At 42.7% G+C, this 21199-nt stretch overlaps 2 protein-coding genes and 1 long non-coding RNA gene across 11 annotated transcripts in view; 2 read left to right on the forward strand and 1 right to left on the reverse strand.

Annotated features, from left to right (window-relative positions):
• Positions 1-777: 777 nt before the first annotated feature.
• On the reverse strand, positions 778-17437 carry LOC135974318 (uncharacterized). Of its 2 annotated transcripts, none has more exons than XR_010591549.1 (3): positions 17304-17437; positions 8823-8898; positions 778-909 (listed from the first exon to the last, which is right to left on the reverse strand). It is a non-coding gene; the product is annotated as an uncharacterized LOC135974318 (long non-coding RNA). The 2 variants fall into 2 exon arrangements; XR_010591550.1 differs by lacking the exon at positions 778-909 and adding an exon at positions 6432-6534.
• On the forward strand, positions 9274-9880 carry LOC101942170 (small ribosomal subunit protein uS2-like). Its single transcript, XM_005286910.4, has one exon. It carries the CDS (start codon positions 9362-9364, stop codon positions 9878-9880), a length of 519 nt encoding a protein of 172 aa, XP_005286967.2. The 5' UTR covers positions 9274-9361.
• SLC35F5 (solute carrier family 35 member F5) overlaps positions 17271-21199 on the forward strand; it is a 52961-nt gene continuing 49032 nt past the window's right edge. For 3 of the 8 annotated variants that reach the window (XM_005286774.5, XM_005286777.5, XM_005286778.5), the window contains exons 1-3: positions 17408-17546; positions 18965-19033; positions 20985-21057. Coding sequence is in view for 1 of the 8 variants with exons in the window: in XM_065561602.1 (XP_065417674.1) it covers positions 17435-17546 (112 nt within the window). In the remaining 7 variants the exon portion in view is untranslated. The other 5 variants (XM_008178619.4, XM_005286775.5, XM_024099627.3 and 2 more) reach the window with 5 other exon arrangements.

A 21199-nucleotide genomic window follows, 5' to 3' on the forward strand; every position in this document is an offset into this window, starting at 1 on the left:
CTTCATAGCAAGCTTGATATCATGACATCCCCATGGGGGAGGAATGGTTACTGGGTTCAGATAACAGTTCTAGGGAGGATTTGGAGTTGGGAGCCTGGCCTGGTTTCTGTCTCATTCAGGGCCTCCTGAAAGTATGGTTCAATGGGACCATGTGCAATGGCTTGGGGATGGGGAACCTATGCCAAGTGTCTTTCCTACCTCACTGCTACAGCTGCTTTTGTAGTTCCCATGTGTTCTCAGGACAGTGTCTGCTGCTGCTTCTTTAGCAGCATTGTGAGTTCGGCCTTAGAACATTTGGGTGCTGCCAACATTTTCCGGAAGAAGGCAAGTAAAGGGAAGGTAAAATTGAAGTTTTTAATGGTTAATATCTCAGCAAAAGCAGAATGGAATTTCATGGGACAAAGAAAAGACACTTCTATAGCCTGAGGGCTGGCCTCCTTTCAAATATCAAAGAAGACTGTGACTCAGGGAGCAAAACAGAATCCCTTGCAGTACTTACTTGATCACATTTTGCTGTAGGGATTTTTGTCCAGGAAAAACAGTGAAAGCATGATAACTGACTAATAGCTCTATAGCATCCAATATCCTAACATAATGCCTCTGATTAGTCTACATAAGCCATTTTAGCTGAAAGGGAGAAGAAATAATCAAAACGCTGCTATAAGAGTATATTGATTATTTATTTTCAATAGTAGTGCCATTTACTAGTAAATGTAAAATCAAACCCATAAGCACTTACTTTAATGCAGTCTATGGAAAATGTCCAGTAGTTTTCTTCTGTTGGTCTAAGCATTCTCTGTGGGTTGACAGCACAAAGACTTGGAAAAAGTAGAGTAGCTTATGTGGAAAGTGATACAAATGTAGCAAATAATTCCATTGCTGTTTATGTGTTGTTTCTCTGGTCTGAGCCTATATTAAAAAGGACATTGCAGAAGAGCAATGATATTGCATTTTCTGATTTACTAAATTACAATGGGATTTACATGCAAAAAGCCAAACGCACAGATTTTATCTTTATACTGAGATGTTTACAAATAGAATATGTGTAATTTGCAGCATTTTCCTTAGTACCCTGTGATATACTGTAGGTTCCTCTTTTTGGAATACACTGCAAAGTAAGGGTTGGAATCCTGCAGCTCTTGCTCAGGCAAAACCTCCATTAAAGCCAATGAGAGTTTTTCTGGGGAAAAGGCTGCAGAATTAGCCCCTTCAGCTGTGAGTTGAGTTCTCATTTTTTCTTTAATCAATTCTTCAAAGTTTTGAGCACTCTTGCCCCAATACAGCAAAGAATATAAGCATGTGCCCACCTTTTCAACTTTAAGTCCCATATGATTGTATAGTAACAGCATGATTTTGGTGTTCAGTGCCAAAACCCAGATGGACCAAGCTGGACATAGTTGCTGTGTTTTTGTGGTACTGTTGCACCATGATACAGTGGTATCTAGACTATTTTGGTGGACAGGGAGAAGTTACATATATACTAACTTTAGATGGTAAAAATGGATGGTATATATACAAAAATTATATAGATTCAGAAGGTATTGGTGCCAAATTAGAGATTTTGTATACCGGATGTGTTCCAGACCAGATTTTTTTGCTTTGATCTGCCGGAGTGCGCAGCCCCACCCCGCCGGAGCACTGCTTTACCGCGTTATATCCAAATTCATGTTATTTCGGGTCACGTTATATAGGGGTAGAAGTGTACATACAAAATTTTTACCACTCACAAATTAACCTTGGTGCAGGGATATGTTCCCAAAAGAATAAATTCCCTTGCTAATCTACAGCTTTTCTGTTTGTATTATTCTTCTGCAATCTCAATTATTTGCAATAGGGAAAAATCCTGGGGATCTGTTTGATTCTGTATGTGCCTGAGATCTCCAGACAGAATGTGTAGTTTGTGATCACTGAAATCAAAGGAACAATGGAAATGGATTCAAATGCAGTCCTAAAGCCAGGAATATTTCACAATACCAGCAAAGCAGATGTTCTTTTGCTGGAACTTTTGAAAATAAAACACCTTCCTTTTTATTATTAGTTTACAAGAAAACGTGTGTATACAGCTAAATATTTACACGGTGCCATTTGCATTCTGTCTTTCTAAAACAAAATTTGATGAAGCCAATAGAATAATTCTTCCAAAATATTTAAAATTAGAAATGCTTAATGTGTGTGCATACATTGGAAAGCAGAGAGGGTGTCTGATCAAATTTTACTGAAATTCAGACTATTTAAAAAAAAATTGAATCTTATCTTAATATGTTTATTTCCATAGTTGTTTGTCTTTAGTGACTGTGATTGGACTCTTTAGAAATCCCCATTAGTTTTCTGATCATAACCCACTTTGAACTAAAATTCCAAATGCCCAGATCCTCAAAAGTATACAGGCATCTGACTCCAATTGAAATCAATGGAAGTTAAACGCCTAAATAGAGAATCTGGGGCAGATTTCCTATATGATGCAAGCAAAGTCACTTAATCCAAACTTTTTACAGGTGGTCATTAACTGAGTATTCCTGATTTTCCTGGGTGCGTGACTAAGATACACTGGAGTCCGACTGGCAGGAGTGCTGAGTGTTCACAACTGTAAGTGAAGTAAACAGAAGCTGTGGTTTGAACATATAAAAGGACTAATGCTAAGTCCTATGAAAAATCAGGTCCTATACATCTCAGATTGAGCACCCAATATTAGGTGGATACTTTTGACCTTAATCTTTCTCTATCTCAGTTCCCCTAATCCTGCAGGGGCATTGTGAAAATGAATACATTAATACTGTATTTGTAAAGCAATCATATACTATAGTACTGAGCATCACAGAAAAGCCCATAAAGTAAATTAATAATTGTGTCTTCAGAGCAGCGTTTGAACAGTAAATAAGGCACTGGGCCACACATTGCCCAATTAGGAGAAAACAAAATATTGGATTGCTGATCATTAAGTGAGCACTGTCCACTCTTCACACTGAATGAGGTAGAGGTTTGTAGGGAAAAAAATATGTGATCATGTAATTAAAGACTGTATTATAATACACGTGTGCAAGGGAGGGGGAAATTAAGGTTGCACAGGCAACCTTAACTCTGGCATTTCTTAATTTTTGAGTACTTGACTTTGCAGCCTTAATAATGTTCTTTTAACATAGTTTTGTGTATGTATGTGTATATAACGGCATATAATCTGGACATTCTGAATATAGGAACATAACTGCTTCTAGCCCATGAGTGGTAAATCATGCCATATATCACTCAAAAGATAATTTCACCTACATTTACAATAAAGTCCTAAATTTGTCCTGATATCACAATTATTTTCTCTTTCTTATTCTGCACTCTCTAATCTGTGAGTAAAAACACTTTATTAACAAAGCTTATTGGTAATTAGGCAATCTGTAATATCATGAAGAAGCAGAAAAAAAAGCAGCAACAACAGCTAAAGTTTCAAGCCAGCCAACATAGGAATGTTAGCAGCTAGAGGAAGGTGAGAAAAGGGCCCAGGACCTTGTCAGAACTGCTGGGAAAGGAGAATCTAGTGCATTGGACATTATCATTGCTATTGTATCAAAAATTGTATAGTTTAAACCAGGGGTCCCCAACACGGTGCCCGCGGGGCGTCTAAGTGCGCCCACGTACTGGCCGGTGGACGAGCATCTGCCGAAATGCCGCCGAGAAGCAGCGTCATCGCCAAAATGCTGCCGATTTTTTGGCAGCATTGTGGCAGCACCGCCTCTGGATGCTGTTGCTTCTAGGCGGCATTTCAGCAGCAACACCTATTGACGTTGCCGCTTGTCGGCGACATTTCGGCAGATGCTCGTCCGCCGCCACGGTCCCCGTGGCTCATCGTCTGGCACCCACTGGATGAAAAAGTTGGGGACCACTGCTTTAAACAGACGATCAATTATGTGCAGCCTGGAATTTCAAATGTGATTGCTTCCTTAGGTGGCAAGAGCCTAAAAAATAATATGCAAGGTTTATGTTACATTTTGCTGCATATGCTACATGCAGGACAGCTAGACATCCAATTGTGAGTTTTGGAAGAAGGCTATAAAAGTCCCAGACCCCAAATAGGGAAGTGGCGAAGAAGAAGAAGAAGTTGATGACACACTTAATCATGCAAACTGAGAAAAACTACATGTGAAGAGAATTTTCTTTTCACTTTATTCCTCATGCAATCTTCTCTCCAGTACATTTTACATAATATTTAAATAGCAAAGTTTTAATGACACTGTGCTCAGAATTCACCTGTGTGTTTGTTGAGACAGAAGGAATCTGCATGCCATTATATCGTTATTCCTTTAGCAATGTTGTCAGGTAACAGATAAGCCTGGCCAATTGGGATGTCCCAAAATGGCTATTAGTTCTTCTCCCTATCTCTGCAATTTTGCAGGCTGTCGTGTGGTATCTTTATGGACCCTATGTGGAGCTCTTTGTTCTGTACATGGAGTTCCTTATGTGTCAGCTGCTCAGACTTGCAAGGGAGAAGACAGAAGTTCTGTCTTCCCTGATCACCTCCTCAGCTGCACAGACCTAATGCTACTCTCTTATCTCCTTGGCCTGCAATTCCTACCCTGTCACTTGATTGTTCACAAATATGTCTAATTCATAGAATTCCACAATCACAAGTACGAATTAATAAGGCTGTATGTACATAGAAGTACAATAGTAAACATAATTACAGATAACTGAACACGTTCAGGAGCTGTAACTTACAGCGACCTGTGTAATCAGAATATCAATTTCTGATTGTGGGAAGCGGCAGTCAGCATGTCCTGCAGCCCGCACCTCTTCCCGCAGCTCCCATTGGCCGGGAACAGCGAATCATGGCCACTGGGAGCTGTTGAGGCCATGCCTGCGGACAGCCAATATAAACAAAACGTCTCACGGCCCGCCAGCAGATCACCCTGATGGGCTGTGTGCTGAAGGTTGCGACCCTGCTCTATCCCATCCGCAACAAAGAACAGAGACTCTGAATTAGTGTCCAAGCATGCCCCTTTCCTGAGATTGGCCTTTATTGATAACGGAAAAAAAATACTAATACGATATAACCCCAGCGTAAGGTTCCTCCACAAACTTGTTTTACTGTGAAAAAGAAAGGAGTATCTATCGCTACTGTTATGGTGCGAATTTGAAAATTGCGTAAGTCAGAGCTGCATTGGGTCAGCTTTGACTGTCATAGCTGATATTTATGTGACATTTGCTGATTTTTTCAAGAAGAATGCACATGCGAAATTCTGAAATGCTACTGGTTGATCTGGGAATAGCTATAGCAGCAGTCACAGAGGAGGTATATGGTTTAAAGGAGTTGTGGGTGGTAAAACAGCGGGGGATCCTCAGGACCTCATTCAGTATGGTCATGTTCAAAGTGCTCACGTTTAGAGCAACAGTGCAACAAATAATGAACACAAAGATAACTAGAATCCTCTCTGTCGTGTTCTTACAAAGGGTAAAATTCACCCCTATGCAGAAAGCCAGCACAAACGCTATGTAGCACTTAAGACCTCAAATTTTCATTCAAATTCATTAAATGTAGTGCTTTTACTTTTATGCTGCCACCATGTGATTGCTCATAGCAAATATTCTGTTTGTTGCTCATGTATAAAGTTACTGTCAGTGAATAAACAGAGATGCTGCTGGAATGCTCCCAGCACAGCAGAAGGGTGCATGATTCTTTGCTTTTGGCTGTCTCCTATTTATAAAAAATAAACCCCACTCTGTCCATACTGGGAGCAGACTCATATTAGTAACAACCATGTTTCCAGTTTGGCTAGGATCAGACAATCAACATCTTCTTATGCAGCAGAATGGCTCCTTGTGAGTATTCTGAATTATGTCTTCCTATTTCACTGGCAAAAATAAGCTTGCACTACTACTTGCTCGGTTAGTCTTGCAGAGCCTAAACAGCTACGAAAGTCTGAGCTAGATACTATTGCCACCCATGTATCAACAGAATTGCAGAATCTTTATTACTACCGTAGTTATGATGCACAAGCAAGCAAGACTCCATCTTGACTTTCAAGATACTTTCAAGTTTCCAGGTAGAGCTTCCAGATCTGGCAGTCAGAAAAAACGTGATTTGGCTTGTAAAGTGAGCAAAACTGACATAGGCTCATTAAAGGACTAGTAATATACAACCTTATGATCACGGCCAGATTTACACCTTACGTGCTCTAGGCACAGCATCTTCAGCACCCAACCGGCCTACAGCAATCTTTGTGTTTTCCATAAAAAATTAAACTCTCCCCTGTCTCTGCCCCCACAGCCCCAGAACTTGCTCTGTTCCTCCCCGCCGTAGCCCCTCAACGCAGGGATGCCCACCCCTAGCCCCCCTCTCCATGGGCGGAGCAGCCGGGGTGGCCAGAGCACAGCCTCCCCAGGAAGGCACAAGACCCTCTGCCACATACGGTGCTCCCAGCCCGAGTGCAACCTACCTGCCTCAGGCAAGGCGCAAGGGGGAGACTACCTCTCCCCACGGCAAGCAGTCCATGGGTGTCTTCCGTCCCTCCTGCAGCCCGGCACGGCAGCTGCGCTCCGGTTCTGCCTCTGCAAGTGAATGGGGCATTGGCTACGTCCCTCCCTCTACCTCCCCAGCATGGGGCAGAGACAGTGGGGCGGCCGAGATTGGGAAGGGGCTGGGACGCTCCTAGCACCTTCAGCAACTACTCCACCCAGCTGCGACTCACAGTGCCCCCAGGCGGGCTGACTCGGATGCTTACCCTGCTCCAGCCCCACACGCTGGGCAGCCACCAACCCATATCAGGACCCTGGCCACCCACTGTAAGGCAGGATGAAGGGACATAGCAGGATGAAGGAGTATCTCTTTCCTAGGGAAAGTCACTTTTAACTGCATATGTATTAACTTTTTAACTTTTAACCGACTTTTAACTTTTAGGCGCCCCTAGAACGCCAGTGCCCCTAGGCACGTGCCTACTGTGCCTAATTGGAAATCCGGCCCTGCTTTTGATGGTATTTTTAGTGTCAATTTTAAGAAATAATGTCAGCGTTAGCACACATGTTCCTGAAGGATTCTAGGTGATTTCTTTGAACAGTGTTCCCAAAGCTATTTTGATGATTAACTGTGTAAGAATATTTCATGAAATCATGCTACAGAGTACTTAGAAGGAGGTAGCCTATGTCATAGTTGGGCTAGGACAGTTCTCAGAACAAAATTTCTGGTGGAATTTTTTTTTTCAGGGAAATTGTGCTAATACCCTCCTAGCAATAATTGTATTTACATATGGTTGAGGCTAGAATAGTGTTGCTCCCAATCTTAACAAGATCTTAGAAGTTCCTTTTTTATTTTGGTATGATGATGAGAAAAGAAAGGAAGATACATTTCAAGGCTGTGTCTGCACTACAAAATCTAACCATATTTGGCAATGGGTGTCAAACACGGCTCCCCATTAGCCACACCCTAATCCCCTTCAATTAATGTTGACAGTACTGTAATTGTACTGCGAAAAGGGTCAATCAAGTTCAACATCCATTGTAAGAAATCATGGTTAACCCCTGATAGAAATGTTTTGTCAAAACAGGAGTTGAACTCAGTTTATCCTGTCTACATCAACTGGAAAACTGTTTTCACCACTGTCTGAGTGGGTAGAAACCCATATTTGATACTAGTTGTGAAACACAGCAGTATTTTCTATTGTAGACTCAGCCATATCGTTGAGGCCTTTTAAAAATTAGATATTCTAAATCATATTCTTACATGCTGCATAGTAAAAATAACGTTAAATATGGTAAAATACCCACAACAGAAAGGGTTTGCATCCCCACTTGTACCAAAAATAAACACAAAAATGAAAGGAAATCTGGCCCACAGACTGCAGGTAGCCCCATTTTATGCTCATTCCCACAAACTGTGGTTTTTATAGATAGCTTGGTAAATTTTGGATTCGAAGTATTGTGAATGTCTGATTCATTTTTAGTTTTGCATGGTTAAGCTTTTGGTTGGTTTTTAAAGTTCTTTTTATTATCATTCTTTATATATTGAAAATAATTGGATGGCAGCAATTTCACTATATTTTCAGTCGTGGAAAATCTATTACCAGTTAGGATACTTGTTTTTCTTACATACCGTAAATCAAGAGAGTAAGGAGACTCAGGCGACAAGTGTGATGTCACTTTGTAATAATACTATTGGCTAATGTTTGTTAACTGTGTTCCATAGCATACACAGCAAACTCTCAATCTTAGTTTCAGTTTCTACAGCTTTGAAGATTGAATATCAAGAAAGCTAATTTTGTTTACTAATACCCGTGCTTTATGCCTCGGAGAAAGCTACATAGCCAAAACTGTTTGTGTTGTCTACTTCTTGTCTGTATTGTAACATTTTTCTTGGTTGCATTTCATGGTGAGCAGTGGTTGTTAAGCACATATTTAAGTGCTTTACTGAACACAGATGGAATTATTCACATGCTTAGTGCTTTGCTGTATTGTGGCCTATAGCATTGTGGCCTATACTATTGCTGAACATGCTGACCACACCTCCTTCCTTCTTCCAGCCAGGGAAGAAGTTAGATGATCAAAACTTAATCTTAGACAGTAGTATTGTCATCAGTATTCTCCTTCCCCTGTCATTTCTCCCTTCTTATTCTTTAAGGACTAGATCCACAGCCTATTGAAAAGAATGGGAGTATTTTTCTACATGGATGAAATTCAGAGGACAAGTAGGAGGCCTATGTACAGGGGTAAATTTCACTCACAGGATATGGCTTCATTGCAAGTTAACCTGGGCTCTTACCCATGTTTTAGCCCAAATCCCCCTTCCATTCACACAGAAAACCCTGACCCAGGGCTGGAGGTGCTGTAAGTCTGGGCTAGCTTACCTGGCTGGGGCTAGAACTCTGGCTGGAACCTGTCCACTTTGCAGTGAGGACCATCCAATGCCTTTTCCACAATTTCCTGCAAAGGACAGAAAATTGACAGGGAAAGAATCCTGGAGTGCATCAGCAGAAAGAATCATGGGATATGTCCCCAGACATACATGGACAAGTGCAGAAACAGTGAGGACACAGGAACGGCTTTGCTGTGGGGATTCTTACATCTGGGCTACGCTAATCTGGGTGCTCAGACCTGACTGCCAATCACCCAGATTAACTGTGCAGTGAAGATATACCCTATTGGCCTGATCCAACTCCCACTGAAGACAACTGCAGAACTCTCATGAATAGAATCTACAGGAATAAAACCCATCGTTTTTTATTATTATTAAGATAAATTTTTTGTCATTCCAGTTTCTAAAACTCACTATTGATAAAGGTGTTTCCATTCATACAAGGATTTTTCTCTCTTTGAGCCTAACGTGGTCTCCATACGGCGTTGTCACCGGGTTCCCTGCCGTTACTTTAAAAGGGGAACTTTCACAATGTCCGGAGGTCTCGATGTCCTGCAGATGAAGGAGGAGGATGTCCTCAAATTCCTCGCTGCAGGAACCCACTTGGGAGGCACCAATCTAGACTTTCAGATGGAACAGTACATCTACAAAAGGAAAAGTGATGGTATTTACATCATCAATCTGAAGAGGACTTGGGAGAAGCTCCTATTAGCAGCCCGTGCCATCGCTGCCATTGAAAACCCAGCTGATGTGAGCGTCATCTCTTCCAGAAATACTGGACAGCGTGCTGTTCTGAAGTTTGCTGCTGCCACCGGCTCTACACCAATTGCTGGACGTTTCACCCCTGGTACCTTCACAAATCAGATCCAGGCTGCCTTCCGTGAGCCGCGCCTTTTGGTGGTTACAGATCCCCGGGCTGATCATCAGCCATTGACTGAGGCATCTTACGTTAACATCCCAACCATTGCTCTGTGCAACACAGACTCCCCACTGCGCTATGTGGATATTGCTATTCCATGCAATAATAAGGATTTTAGTGTTGTGATATAGAAATACTTTTACCTTGGCTTGATATGGAGTACTGTTTTTGTTTTTATATGTTTATATCTCTAAAATGTAATTAAATGTTATTCACAATTAAATATGAAGTACACAAAAATGCAGTACAGAAAATACTTGGAATGTACATGAAAAGAAGGCAATTTCACCACTACAAAGAATGATATTTCCCACTCTTTAATTCATACTCAGCTAAAACTGAAATAATTTTCTAAAGAAGAAATGAAGCATTCAAACAAATTTTAATGCAGTTTAGACATAAGATCATCATGTGAGATTTTATGATGGGAAGCAAATAAGTTCACTACCAGCTAAAAATGCAGTCAAAGTCCTGTGACATCTCTAAGTTGCAAAAAAATACAATAACCCTTTAAAAAATTTATAGGCTTCTTACCACATTGATCTATTTTTTTCAGACCCCTGAAGAACCACAACTTAAGTGTCTCATCCTGTGAAGGGGAAAAGTTTGGCACTGCAACTCGAAAACTGTAGTTTTCTACTCTTTGCATGCTTCAGACAGAATTTTTTAAAACAAAACATTCACAGGTTTGTTTTACCCCTGTTCCTGCTACTGCAGGGTGGTGCAAATTGCATACGCTTGTGAAACCCTGACAAGGGAACACACATCTGTGGAAGGACAGGTGTTCTCATCATTGATGCCTCCGCTGGGGTTTCTGTCATGAGAAGGGCAGCTTTAATTTATGGCTGAGGTTCTGTAAGGTGGCTACTCAGAAGATGCTGAGAATACGCTAGAGCAACGTTATCTCCAGATGCCTGGCTATGCCCTCATACTTGCCAATGCCACTCACTTTAGCCACTGTATTCACCAGCTACAGGGCACCTAGCAGAACAGGACCTGTGGGTATCTTATGCCCTACCTTTCCACCACCAAGGTCAAGGACACTAGGGGCCTTCCACCACTACTGGTCAGCTATGGGAGCTTCAAAACAGTGGTACAAAGCTACTACAGTGCAGCTATTTGGTCCCCTACTCTTTTTCCTTAGAGTGTATGCAGCTTGATTGTGATATCGTTGGAATATTCATCTATTGTTTTAATATATATTATCAGTAATAAATTTCAAATGATCTATAGTATGAAATAGTAAAGATGATATTAGGCATCACTATCAACAGACAGTATGTCTAGTGATTAGATCAGGGACTATGAATCTTAACTCCTAGGCTCTATTCCTGGCTATGCTACTTATTGACCTTAGGTGAGTCACACATGCTTCCTGAACCTGAGTTTTTCCTTCTGTAAAAAAATGTAGTAAGGATCTATGCAAAACTGGGAAAAATGCTTTATTAAAGTAGATGCACATTTTTTGTCAGATCATTTTACATTGTTTTCATGTTCTCACAGTTTCACAAAAAGCACCTTTTCAGGAGTCCAAATTTTTTCCAGATTGCCTTGGGAAATTCACTTCTAACTCACAGTGTGCATTCAAAATTTTGAGCAGTCAAAATTTCATGTGAAAAGTACCATCCCAGTCATTTTTTGTAATTTTGTCTTGAAGGAAGAACACAATGGAGGATGGAGCAACACACAAATCATTCAGCCACACATTTTAACTACTTAGATTATAATTACTGTGGATGTAACTGAGAACATAATTTGTTGCATTCATCTGTATTATTCAGATTGTAATCAGATCAGGGACTGTCTCTTACTATGTGTCTATATAGTACCTACTGCAATTGGGCTCTATCTTGTTTGGCACCTGTTGGGAATGGGAACTTTGCTCGCCATCCCCCTAGCTGGCTTAAAAATTGTGTCAGAGGGAAAGTGTTGACAAGACTGGTACTAGGGGATGAGGCATGGTGGATTAGAACTCCACTATACCTAATCCAGCATGTCAGGGCTGATTCTGTGAAGTCCACTTATGCCAGGCAGCTCTGAATCAGGGAACTACAACTGTTCCTCTATGGCCCTCCCATTCAATTCTGTCTGGAGTTTGGAGAGGAAAGAAGAGGCTACATCCTCTAGTGTCTGAACTCTTGGAACTATTCTTCTGATGGATAAAACTGCTGTTTGCTACTGTCTACTTCCCATTCTTTCAGGATGGTCTAGAATTTAGGCTCATTCTCATTGCTAACATTTTAGTATAGTACTGAAACAGGGCGTAGAACTGCTTGTTGACATGACAGCTTTCAGAGAAGATATTAAGGCATTGTTCCTTTTGCCTATCTTAGTTGGTATCCAAGTAGAAATCATGGATCATATGAAACTTGAGTAGGAGATAAGACTAATGTCCTGGCCAACTTTCCATCTCACAATAAGAAAGGTTCTAATGTTCCTTGCTTGCATGAGCTATTGCTGAGTACATGAAGACTGCTCCACTTAGCTGTTGCAGTTCTAATATTTAAAGCATTGAAATATCTTGATTACAAAAAGTGCTATATCAGTGTGTCAGAAAAACAGAATTCAGTTTTAAATCTCTCTTTATTACATTATGCTATTGTTTCTGCTCTCCCTACATCTCTGTTAATACTCTATTTGCTTCCTTGTACTTAGAAGTCCTCTGACCAAGCATTGTTCACCATTCGCTAGTTTAACTGGAACATTTTTTATTAGGGGATTCTCTTTCGATGTGCTAATGGCCCAGGTCTGCAAACTCTTAATACCAATTAGGTCTTAAGTACATTGAAATCATCAGGACCACTCAGTCGCAAACACTATCCCTGATAAGTATTTTCAGCAAGTTTGTAAAGCACATTATTTTATGGTATCAGGAATACTGACTCAGTAAATGTTTTAAAGGCAAAACTTTTATTTATTTAACTTTATAAAGCACCTATTTTATAAATCTAATAAAGTTATATTGCTGAACCTTTGTTTTCAGCTAAGATTGTAAAGTCTTCCATTTCTTTTAGCATAAATCATAGACTGTAAGCTTTTCAGGGTAAGGACTGAATTTGTGTTTGTACCACATCTAGAATAATGGGACTACAGCAACAAAATTAATAATAATAATAATAATGGAATGTAGAGATTGAAAAAAAATTATTAGGTCATCTAGTCTATCTCCCACATATGGGAAGGAAGTGTATAAAAGCATACGAACTGAAGTTGTACTGTATCTCAATTTTATTTTTATTAGACTTTGGGTTATACTTTAATTATTTTTACATTTATGTATTATTTGTTAAGCTACTCCACCTCAAAAGCAATGAACAATGCCAATTGGATTATAAAACTACAAAATGCACAAAGAAATGGGCAAGTTTTAAACAATAAAATACAGTTCTTCTATATATCAGGCTATAAATGAAATCTCTGACATCAAATTGCAAAATATCAGTATAGTTGTTTGTAGTATATCAGTTTGACCCTGTTATAGCTAGTCTTTGTAACATACACTACCCGTCGCAACAAACTTTCTGTCTACAGTGGACATATTTTCTTAAAATTTCCCACCATTGTCACCATATGTTCAACTTTCCTGGAGTTAGCAACAGTGGGAGAACTAGCTTTTATTGCAAAGCAGCACACAATAGCAGCTCAGACCATTTCTGAGCTGACAGATGACATGGTGACTTTAATGCAGGTGATCAGACATGCCATTGCTAGCATCAGTGCAACACCAACGATGGTAACAACGGTGAAGAACTATCAGGAAAAAGCCTACTGCAGATGACCAAAATATCTCTCGGTGTAGTCATCTTCACAAGAAAAAGGTAATGGCATGATCACACAGCAAGGTAAACTGTAAATCACATGTGTCAAACTCAAGGCCCGCGGGCCACATCCGGCCCGCCATACAATTATATCCGGCCCGCGAAATCGTTTTATATATCTGTTTTTAATGGCCCTGTGATATGACGCCCCAATAACACACACTACAAATCCCATGATGCAGTGCAATTGCCGCCAACGGCAAGCCGCGGTTCAAGTTCGCGGTCTGTTGATGTATACAACGCTAATCTCAAATCAAAGCTAGACCCCAACAATGGCCAAGAGAAAAATTGATTCTGAAAACCGAGGCTTTCAAAGCCGGTGGGAGAATGAGTATATGTTTACTGAAATTGCAGGTAAACCAGTGTGTCTCCTTTGCGGGAGTAATATCGCTGTAATGAAGGAGTATAACCTAAGACGGCACTACGAGACGAAACATGAGAACAAATTCAAAAACCTGAGCGCAGGACAGAAGCTACAAAAGGTAGAGGAGTTGAAGAAGAATTTGACATCCCAGCAGACGTTTTTCACCAAAGCAAAATCACAAAGTGAAGCTGCTGTGAAAGCAAGTTTCATTGTGGCCGAAGAGATCGCCAAATCAGGACGGCCGTTTACCGAGGGGGAATTCGTAAAGAATTGTATGATGAAAGTGTGCGACGTCCTTTGTCCAGATAAAACGCGAGCGTTTGCAAATGTAAGCCTCAGCAGAAACACTGTTGCTAATCGGGTTTGTGAGATGGCGACTGATTTGAAAACACAGTTGATTGAAAGAGCAAAAGATTTTGTTGCATACTCCCTTGCCGTGGATGAAACTACTGACGCGACTGACACTGCACAGCTGGCGATATTTATCCGTGGTGTGGATTCCAATTTGTGCGTAACAGAGGAAATACTGGACATTAAATCGATGCACGGGACAACGAAAGGAGAAGACATCTTTGGAAATGTATTTCAAAGTGTAACCGACATGAAACTGCCGTGGGAAAAACTCGTTGGACTTACAACAGATGGCGCACCTGCTATGTGTGGTGAAAAAAATGGACTGGTGGGAAGGATGCGCTCAAAGATGCGGGAGGAGAACTGTGCCGGTGAGTTGACAGTGTATCACTGCATCATACACCAGGAATCGCTGAGTGCTAAAGTCCTAAAAATGGATCATGTGATGAACACTGTAACACAAACCGTCAACTTTATCAGAGCCCACGGTTTAAATCACCGCCAATTCCAGTCTTTTCTGAGAGAAATAGATAGCGAGTTTGGCGATATGCCATATCATACGGAGGTCCGGTGGCTAAGTCGGGGAAAAGTTCTCAAAAGACACTTTGAGCTGCGAGAGGAAATCTGCCAGTTCATGGACAGTAAGGGGAAAGACAGCACAGTTCTGCGGGATGAAAAGTGGAAATGTGAGTTGGCGTTCCTGGCTGACATAACGTCGCATCTTAGCGCTTTAAACCTTCAACTCCAGGGACGGGAGCACATAATAACCGATATGCATGATGCAGTGAAGGCATTTCAAGTGAAGCTGCGCTTATGGGAGACACAAATGCACCAATGCAACTTGTCTCACTTTCCCTGTTGCCAAGTAATACGGAACCAAGAAAGTGCCACAGTTTTCCCAAATGCCACCTTTGCTGAAAAACTCAGCGCGCTGCGCACTGAGTTCGCACAGCGCTTCAGTGACTTTGAGGCACAGAAAAGTAACTTCGAGCTGCTTCGCAACCCATTTGCAGTCGATGTGGAAACCGCACCTGTAGAAATGCAGATGGAGCTGATAGAACTGCAATGTAACGGGACACTGAAGGCAAAGTACGACACTGCGGGGCCAGCACAGTTCACTCGCTTCATTCCTGAAGCGATGCCGCAGCTCCGCCAACATGCGGCTCGAATCCTGTCCATGTTTGGCAGCACATATCTGTGCGAGCAGCTGTTCTCTGTGATGAAAATTAACAAAACGTCACACAGGAGTCGCCTCACTGATGAACACCTGCAATCGATCCTGAGAATCTTCACAACACAGAACCTAACCCCAAACATAAACGAACTTGTTGCAAAGAAAAGACTCCAAGTATCAGGCTCTGACTAAATAGGACAAGAAAATGGAATGTTATGATTTGTTATGATTATACTTTTGCTTTAAATTCAATTTTTTATTTATATTTTCAGATTTTTTAATATTCCAGCATGTACAGATTTTGAATGTATTGTATTGACAGGATATTTTTTTATGAAGAGCAAAATATTTTAAGTTGAAATGTATTTATTTTGGAATGATATCCTGTATTTTGGTTCATATTAATGGTTAAAAAACATAAATATTTAGTCTGTTAAATAAATGGTTATACTGTTCGGCCCGCGAGTTTTGAGTTTTGGCCCCCTGTGCAATTGAGTTTGACACCCCTGCTGTAAATACTATCTTTTAGAGGGGTAGCCGTGTTAGTCCGTATCAGCAAAAACAACGAAGAGTCCTTGTGGCACCTTAGAGACTAACAAATTTATTTGGGCATAAGCTCTGAAGTGGGTTTTAGCTAGGGTTACCATATTTAAACATTAAAAAAAGAGGACACTTCACGGGCCTTCGCCCCGCCCCTTCTCCAAAGTCCCCGCCCCAACTCCGCCCCCTCCCCACATTCCCCCCTCCTCTCTCCCAGCCACGCGAAACAGCTGCCCGAGCACTATCAGCTTCATAGTTTGCCGGGCAGCCCCCAGACCTTGCGCCTCCGGCCGGGCGTTTCCTCTCCTGGGCTCCAGCTGCGCTGGGGAAGCGCCCGGCCGGGGGTGCAGGGTCTAGAGGTTTGGGGGCTCCCCAGCAAACCGTGAAGCCAGTAGCGCTTGGGCACCTCGGCTCTTAAGCTACACAAAGCTGAGGTGTCTGGGGGGAGCAGCAGCAGCCACAGCAGCTGCTGCCGCCACAGCCGCAGCAGCTGCCGCTGCCACGGGGGAATCCGCCTGCTGCTCGCAGCCTGCCGGAGCCGTTCTAAGATAAGCAGGGGACTAGGGCAGGGATGCCGGCAAAACAAAGCTGGGAGTATTTTCCCGGACATGTTCGGCTTATTGGCAATTCCCCCCCGACAGGGATTTGAGGACCAAAAAGCCAGACATGTCCGGGAAAATCCGGACGTATGGTAACCCTATTTTAGCCCACAAAAGCTTATGCCCAAATAAATGTGTTAGTCTCGAAGATACCACAAGGACGCCTTGTTGTTTTTGTAAATAATATGTGCCAAACAAGCAGCTGAATGAAAAAGGATTGGATTTAGTTGGCAAAAAATTAAACAATTGTTAACATTAAAAAATGATGATTAAAGTCTTTTTTTCAAAGGGATTTTTTCTTTCAGCTCTCAGGGGCTGTCCAGAACTTTTTATGGGGAGCAGGAGATTTTCAAGACTGGCGCCGACTTTTGCAACAGTGCCTAACCTTGAAACCAGCACACAAAACTGGAGGACTCCCGGCCCAATGCCTTATATACTTTACAGCCAACTAAGCGCAAACCTCGGCGGTGCTCTCCATGGGGCAGGGCCTCCATCCCCACCGAGTCCCTCCCACCCCTCCCACATCCTCCTCCGCCCCCTTTTCCCCTCCCACTCCTCCCCACCCCCACCTGCTCCCGCCCAACCACGCCGCTCCCTCTCTCGGAGCGCCCCTGGCGCATAACCCTTCCCAGCTCCCTCCCCCTCACACCCACGCCCCTTCCGCCTTCTCCTCCCCCCACTTCCGCTTCCACCCCACCAGTCACCAACCCCTGCTTTCGCCGCCGCGTCTGCGTCTCTGGGAGCGGCAGCAGGACGGCGAGTGGCTCTCCGAGCAGATCGATGGAGGCCCGGCGCGGCTGGCCGGTGGGGGGCGCTGGCTCTCGCTCGCTGGCTCTGGGATGGATTTTCCGCGGCCTAGCCTGGACTCCGGACCAGCCACCATCTTAGAGGAGAGGAGCGGGCTGTGCAGTGGGACGGAGGGGCTTTGGGGTCGGGCCCTGCCGCAGACAGGTACCGGCGAGACCGACCAAGGGCTTCCGGCCCTGAACCCAACGGGGAACCGATGCCCCGTCTCCGGGGCGCCCCCACTAAACCCTGGTCTGGAGTGTCAGTGGGGAAGGGACCAGCCTCGCCGTCCTCTCGCCCCCCCGTCCATGAGTGAGTGGGGGCGGTGCCCAGCATGCCCCGTGGTTGTATGGAGAGTTCGCCGCCTTCCCCTGACCGGCCTCCCTTTCCGGGGGGAGACTCGCCGCCGCCTCCCCCCACTGTCACCTGCGTGGGAGGGGGGACCCCTTCCTTCTGCCCCGGGATCCACTGGGTGGGGGCTTAGCTTCCCCTGCACATCCACTTTTCGGGGGGGGGGGGGCTGTCTCCTCTCCCTCATCACCAGGGTGGGGTGGGAAATGCGGCCCCGTCTCTTTCTATTTCGGGGGGAAGGGAGGCCATCTCCCCTCCCTCCATCCCCAGAGTAGCGAGGTGTGTGTTGGGGGGGGGGCTGTCTCTTCCGTTGCCTCCCGACTGTGGAGTGGGGGGTTGTGTGTGTGTGTGTGGGGGGGGAAGGGTCTCCTGCTTGTTTCCCCCCATCCCTAGAGTGAGTGGGTGGAGAGGGAAGGGGACAGAACCCAACCCCTACTCTCGAAGCCTCTCTCTAGAAATGCAGCATTGTGCCTGTTCCCGAATGTACTGTAAGGCTTCCCCAGTTATGGGGGTGAGGAGTACTTCTGGAGAGTGTGCTGGACTTGATCTCACCATTGCTCTATAGTTGTCTACCCCACTTCAAGCTGATTTCTTTTGATCTCTTATTAAGCAGGATTGGACAGGTGATATCCAAGAAATGATTACATACTTCTGATAATTCAGTAGTTGATATTCTTCCTTATGTGTGTGTATTAAATACATGATCCAGCATGTTATTAGGGGACAACATTGCTCAGATGAGAGGTAAAAGTGAGGTCCTGAGCAGTTATTAAAGATTCCCTAGTACTTTTCACAAGTATGGGTGAGAGCGCCTGATGTTTGGGCCAAATTCCATTTGGGTAATTTATGTTCTTCCTAACTAAAATTCCTTTGTATTAATTTTATATTGTACATATCATATCCAAAATTGTTGTGTAATGTTACCAGTTGTCTATTTTGCCACAAAGGTGTCTGCCCTTCAGTGGTGGGTGAAGTTAAATGTGTGTGAGGTTTGTTAGTTAAAGACAGTAAAGTTTTAGGATTCTTCCAGATGGAAGATGCTACCTAGACACAAGTTTTCTGTGTGATCTCTTTCTAATGCTTAAACTTGTGGAGTTCATGGTAATTGTCAGTTAATGGTGTGTTTAACTATGTAATATACCATTTCTGTTTACACTTGCAAATTACAATATAGCTGAAAATTTATGTTTCTGACACTTGTATGAGAATTTAGTATTCCTCTTATTCTTTAGATACTGGGAACCAGCTCTACTATTATTTATATACAGAACATTTTGATGTCATGGAGGTACTGTTTTCAAGTGAGTATGACCTGTTGGTGGACTCCAGGTGTTTCATGAGATAAAATAATTGAGTTTATTTTAACTAATTCAAAACTAAGTGTTTCCTGTGTGTATTTTGGTCTTCTATTTTTTTAATTAATTTTTATTTGGGCAGGTGTGGTAGACTAGTGGCAATACTCAGCACCAGCACATGAGACTTGGGTTCAGTTACCTGTGCTTTACTTCATGATATGGGGATTTTTGCAGAGGAGTCTACTCTTTTTATGGAGTTTTCTTTGAGTAAGGACTGTGGGATTAGGCCTTTAGTGATTGCAGTATCTCTCAGAAACTGTCCCACCCATCTGATTTAAAGATTGCCATCGTCTTGCTTTGAAGGAAGTCCTCCCCACCCACTATTCCTCTGTATATGGTGATCAACTGTTATGGAAGTGAATTTTTAGAGTAATAGAAACAAAGAGAGAACAACAAAGAGAGCCTGTATGTTTTTAAAATTATTTGCACAAAATGCACCGGTTTGTTTTGCTTTTGACTTTGTGCCATTGAGTTAGTCAATACAAAGACTGACCATTTCTATATAACCTTCCTGAGGTTGGTACCCTCATATTTTCTTATACGTCTGTCCTGGCTGTCTAATAGGTATTTCTAGAATTGGAAGGATGGCAGTAAAATGATTAGTCAGTCCACTTCTATTCATTGTCCGATTGTAGCTAAAACATAATTTCTGTGTCTTCATCCTACCATATGACCCACATACTTCACAGGTGTGAGTGAAATAAGAATCCACTGAGGCCAATATATTTCAAGTCTCTTTTGGCACTTGGCCTTATGAGAACAGGCAGTGTTCAATTAGTAGGTACATTTTTTTTTTTGTTTTCATGTTGGCCCACATTGTGGTGTTGGTGCAAAACTGTGAAGACTGTTGTGATTGAGCTGCTAGACTAGCTTTTACATAGAATGCCTGCAGTATATACACTGGTTTACCAATTTTTGTGTTCATAAAGAGGCTTCTCTTGTAATCAAATAGCTTGCTGATCATTTCATATTCTCACAGATCTCATATTGTTCTGTCTTCACTATTAAATTGTATTATAAATTTAGAATGGTGATAATCTGTAGAGAAACATGGTGCTAATGCAGCTTTGCTGTCAGAGATGATGGGACTTCTTGCAAATGAAATGACACTTGCAGGATTACACATACTTACTACCCTTCTAAATACACTTTTGGCGTATGTATCTTAGTAAAAACAGTGTTCTTTTGTGAATTAGCGGAAGGCCATTCCAGCCCAATGATGCAAATGTAGGTAGCCAAGTGAAAATACATTTGAGACAATTTTAAATGTCCAGGGGATGGGGTAGTATCTTTTATTGGACCAACTTCTGCTTGAAAGTTTGTTTCTCTCACCAACAGAAGATGGTCCAATAAAAGATACTTCACCCACCTTTTCTCTCTAAGGGCTTGGCTACACTAGCGCTTTACAGCGCTGCAACTTTCTTGCTCGGTGTGAAAAAACACTCCCCTGAGCGCAGCAAGTTACAGCACTGTAAAGCACCAGGGTAAACAGTGCCCCAGCACTGTAAGCTAATCCCCTCGTGGAGGTGGAGTATCTGCAGCTCTGGGAGACCTCTTCCAGCGCTGGCGCACGACCACGCTTGCACTTCAAAGCACTGCCATGGGAGCACTCCCACGGCAGCGCTTTGAAGTTTCGAGTGTAGCCACGGCCTAATATCCTGGGACTGATGTGGCTACAACAATACTGCATACAATAAGGGCATTTATGTCTGGGAATATCAACTGTTTATGCGGAGTGTCTCTACCTAAAATTAAGTGATCTAGAATATAGAATAGTTTAGTGTGGGGGGGTGGAGGGGGTGGGGGGGGGGAGGGACCATTGAGTTGGGATTTTCACTCTTCGCAAAGTATTGGAAAGGGGTGTTTTTAAGTTTCATTCCTTTTTGGCTCTCTGTAGAAGACCTGCACGTAACTGGCTGAAAAAAATGGCTCCACAAGATGACAATCTCAGCCCTAATATGGTCTAAATGGTAAGGAAAACTATTTTGTGTCTAGGCTACTATCAGCCTCTGTTGAAAAGTGTTTATTAACAAAGGTGGTTCTGAAGCATATTTAACTCTTACCGTAAAGATGACATATAAAGGAATTCTGATTATTGTTGTTGCTGTTGCA

The sequence above is a fragment of the Chrysemys picta genome, chromosome 11, assembly GCF_011386835.1.
Source record: "Chrysemys picta bellii isolate R12L10 chromosome 11, ASM1138683v2, whole genome shotgun sequence".
Classification (NCBI taxonomy): Eukaryota; Metazoa; Chordata; order Testudines; family Emydidae; genus Chrysemys; species Chrysemys picta.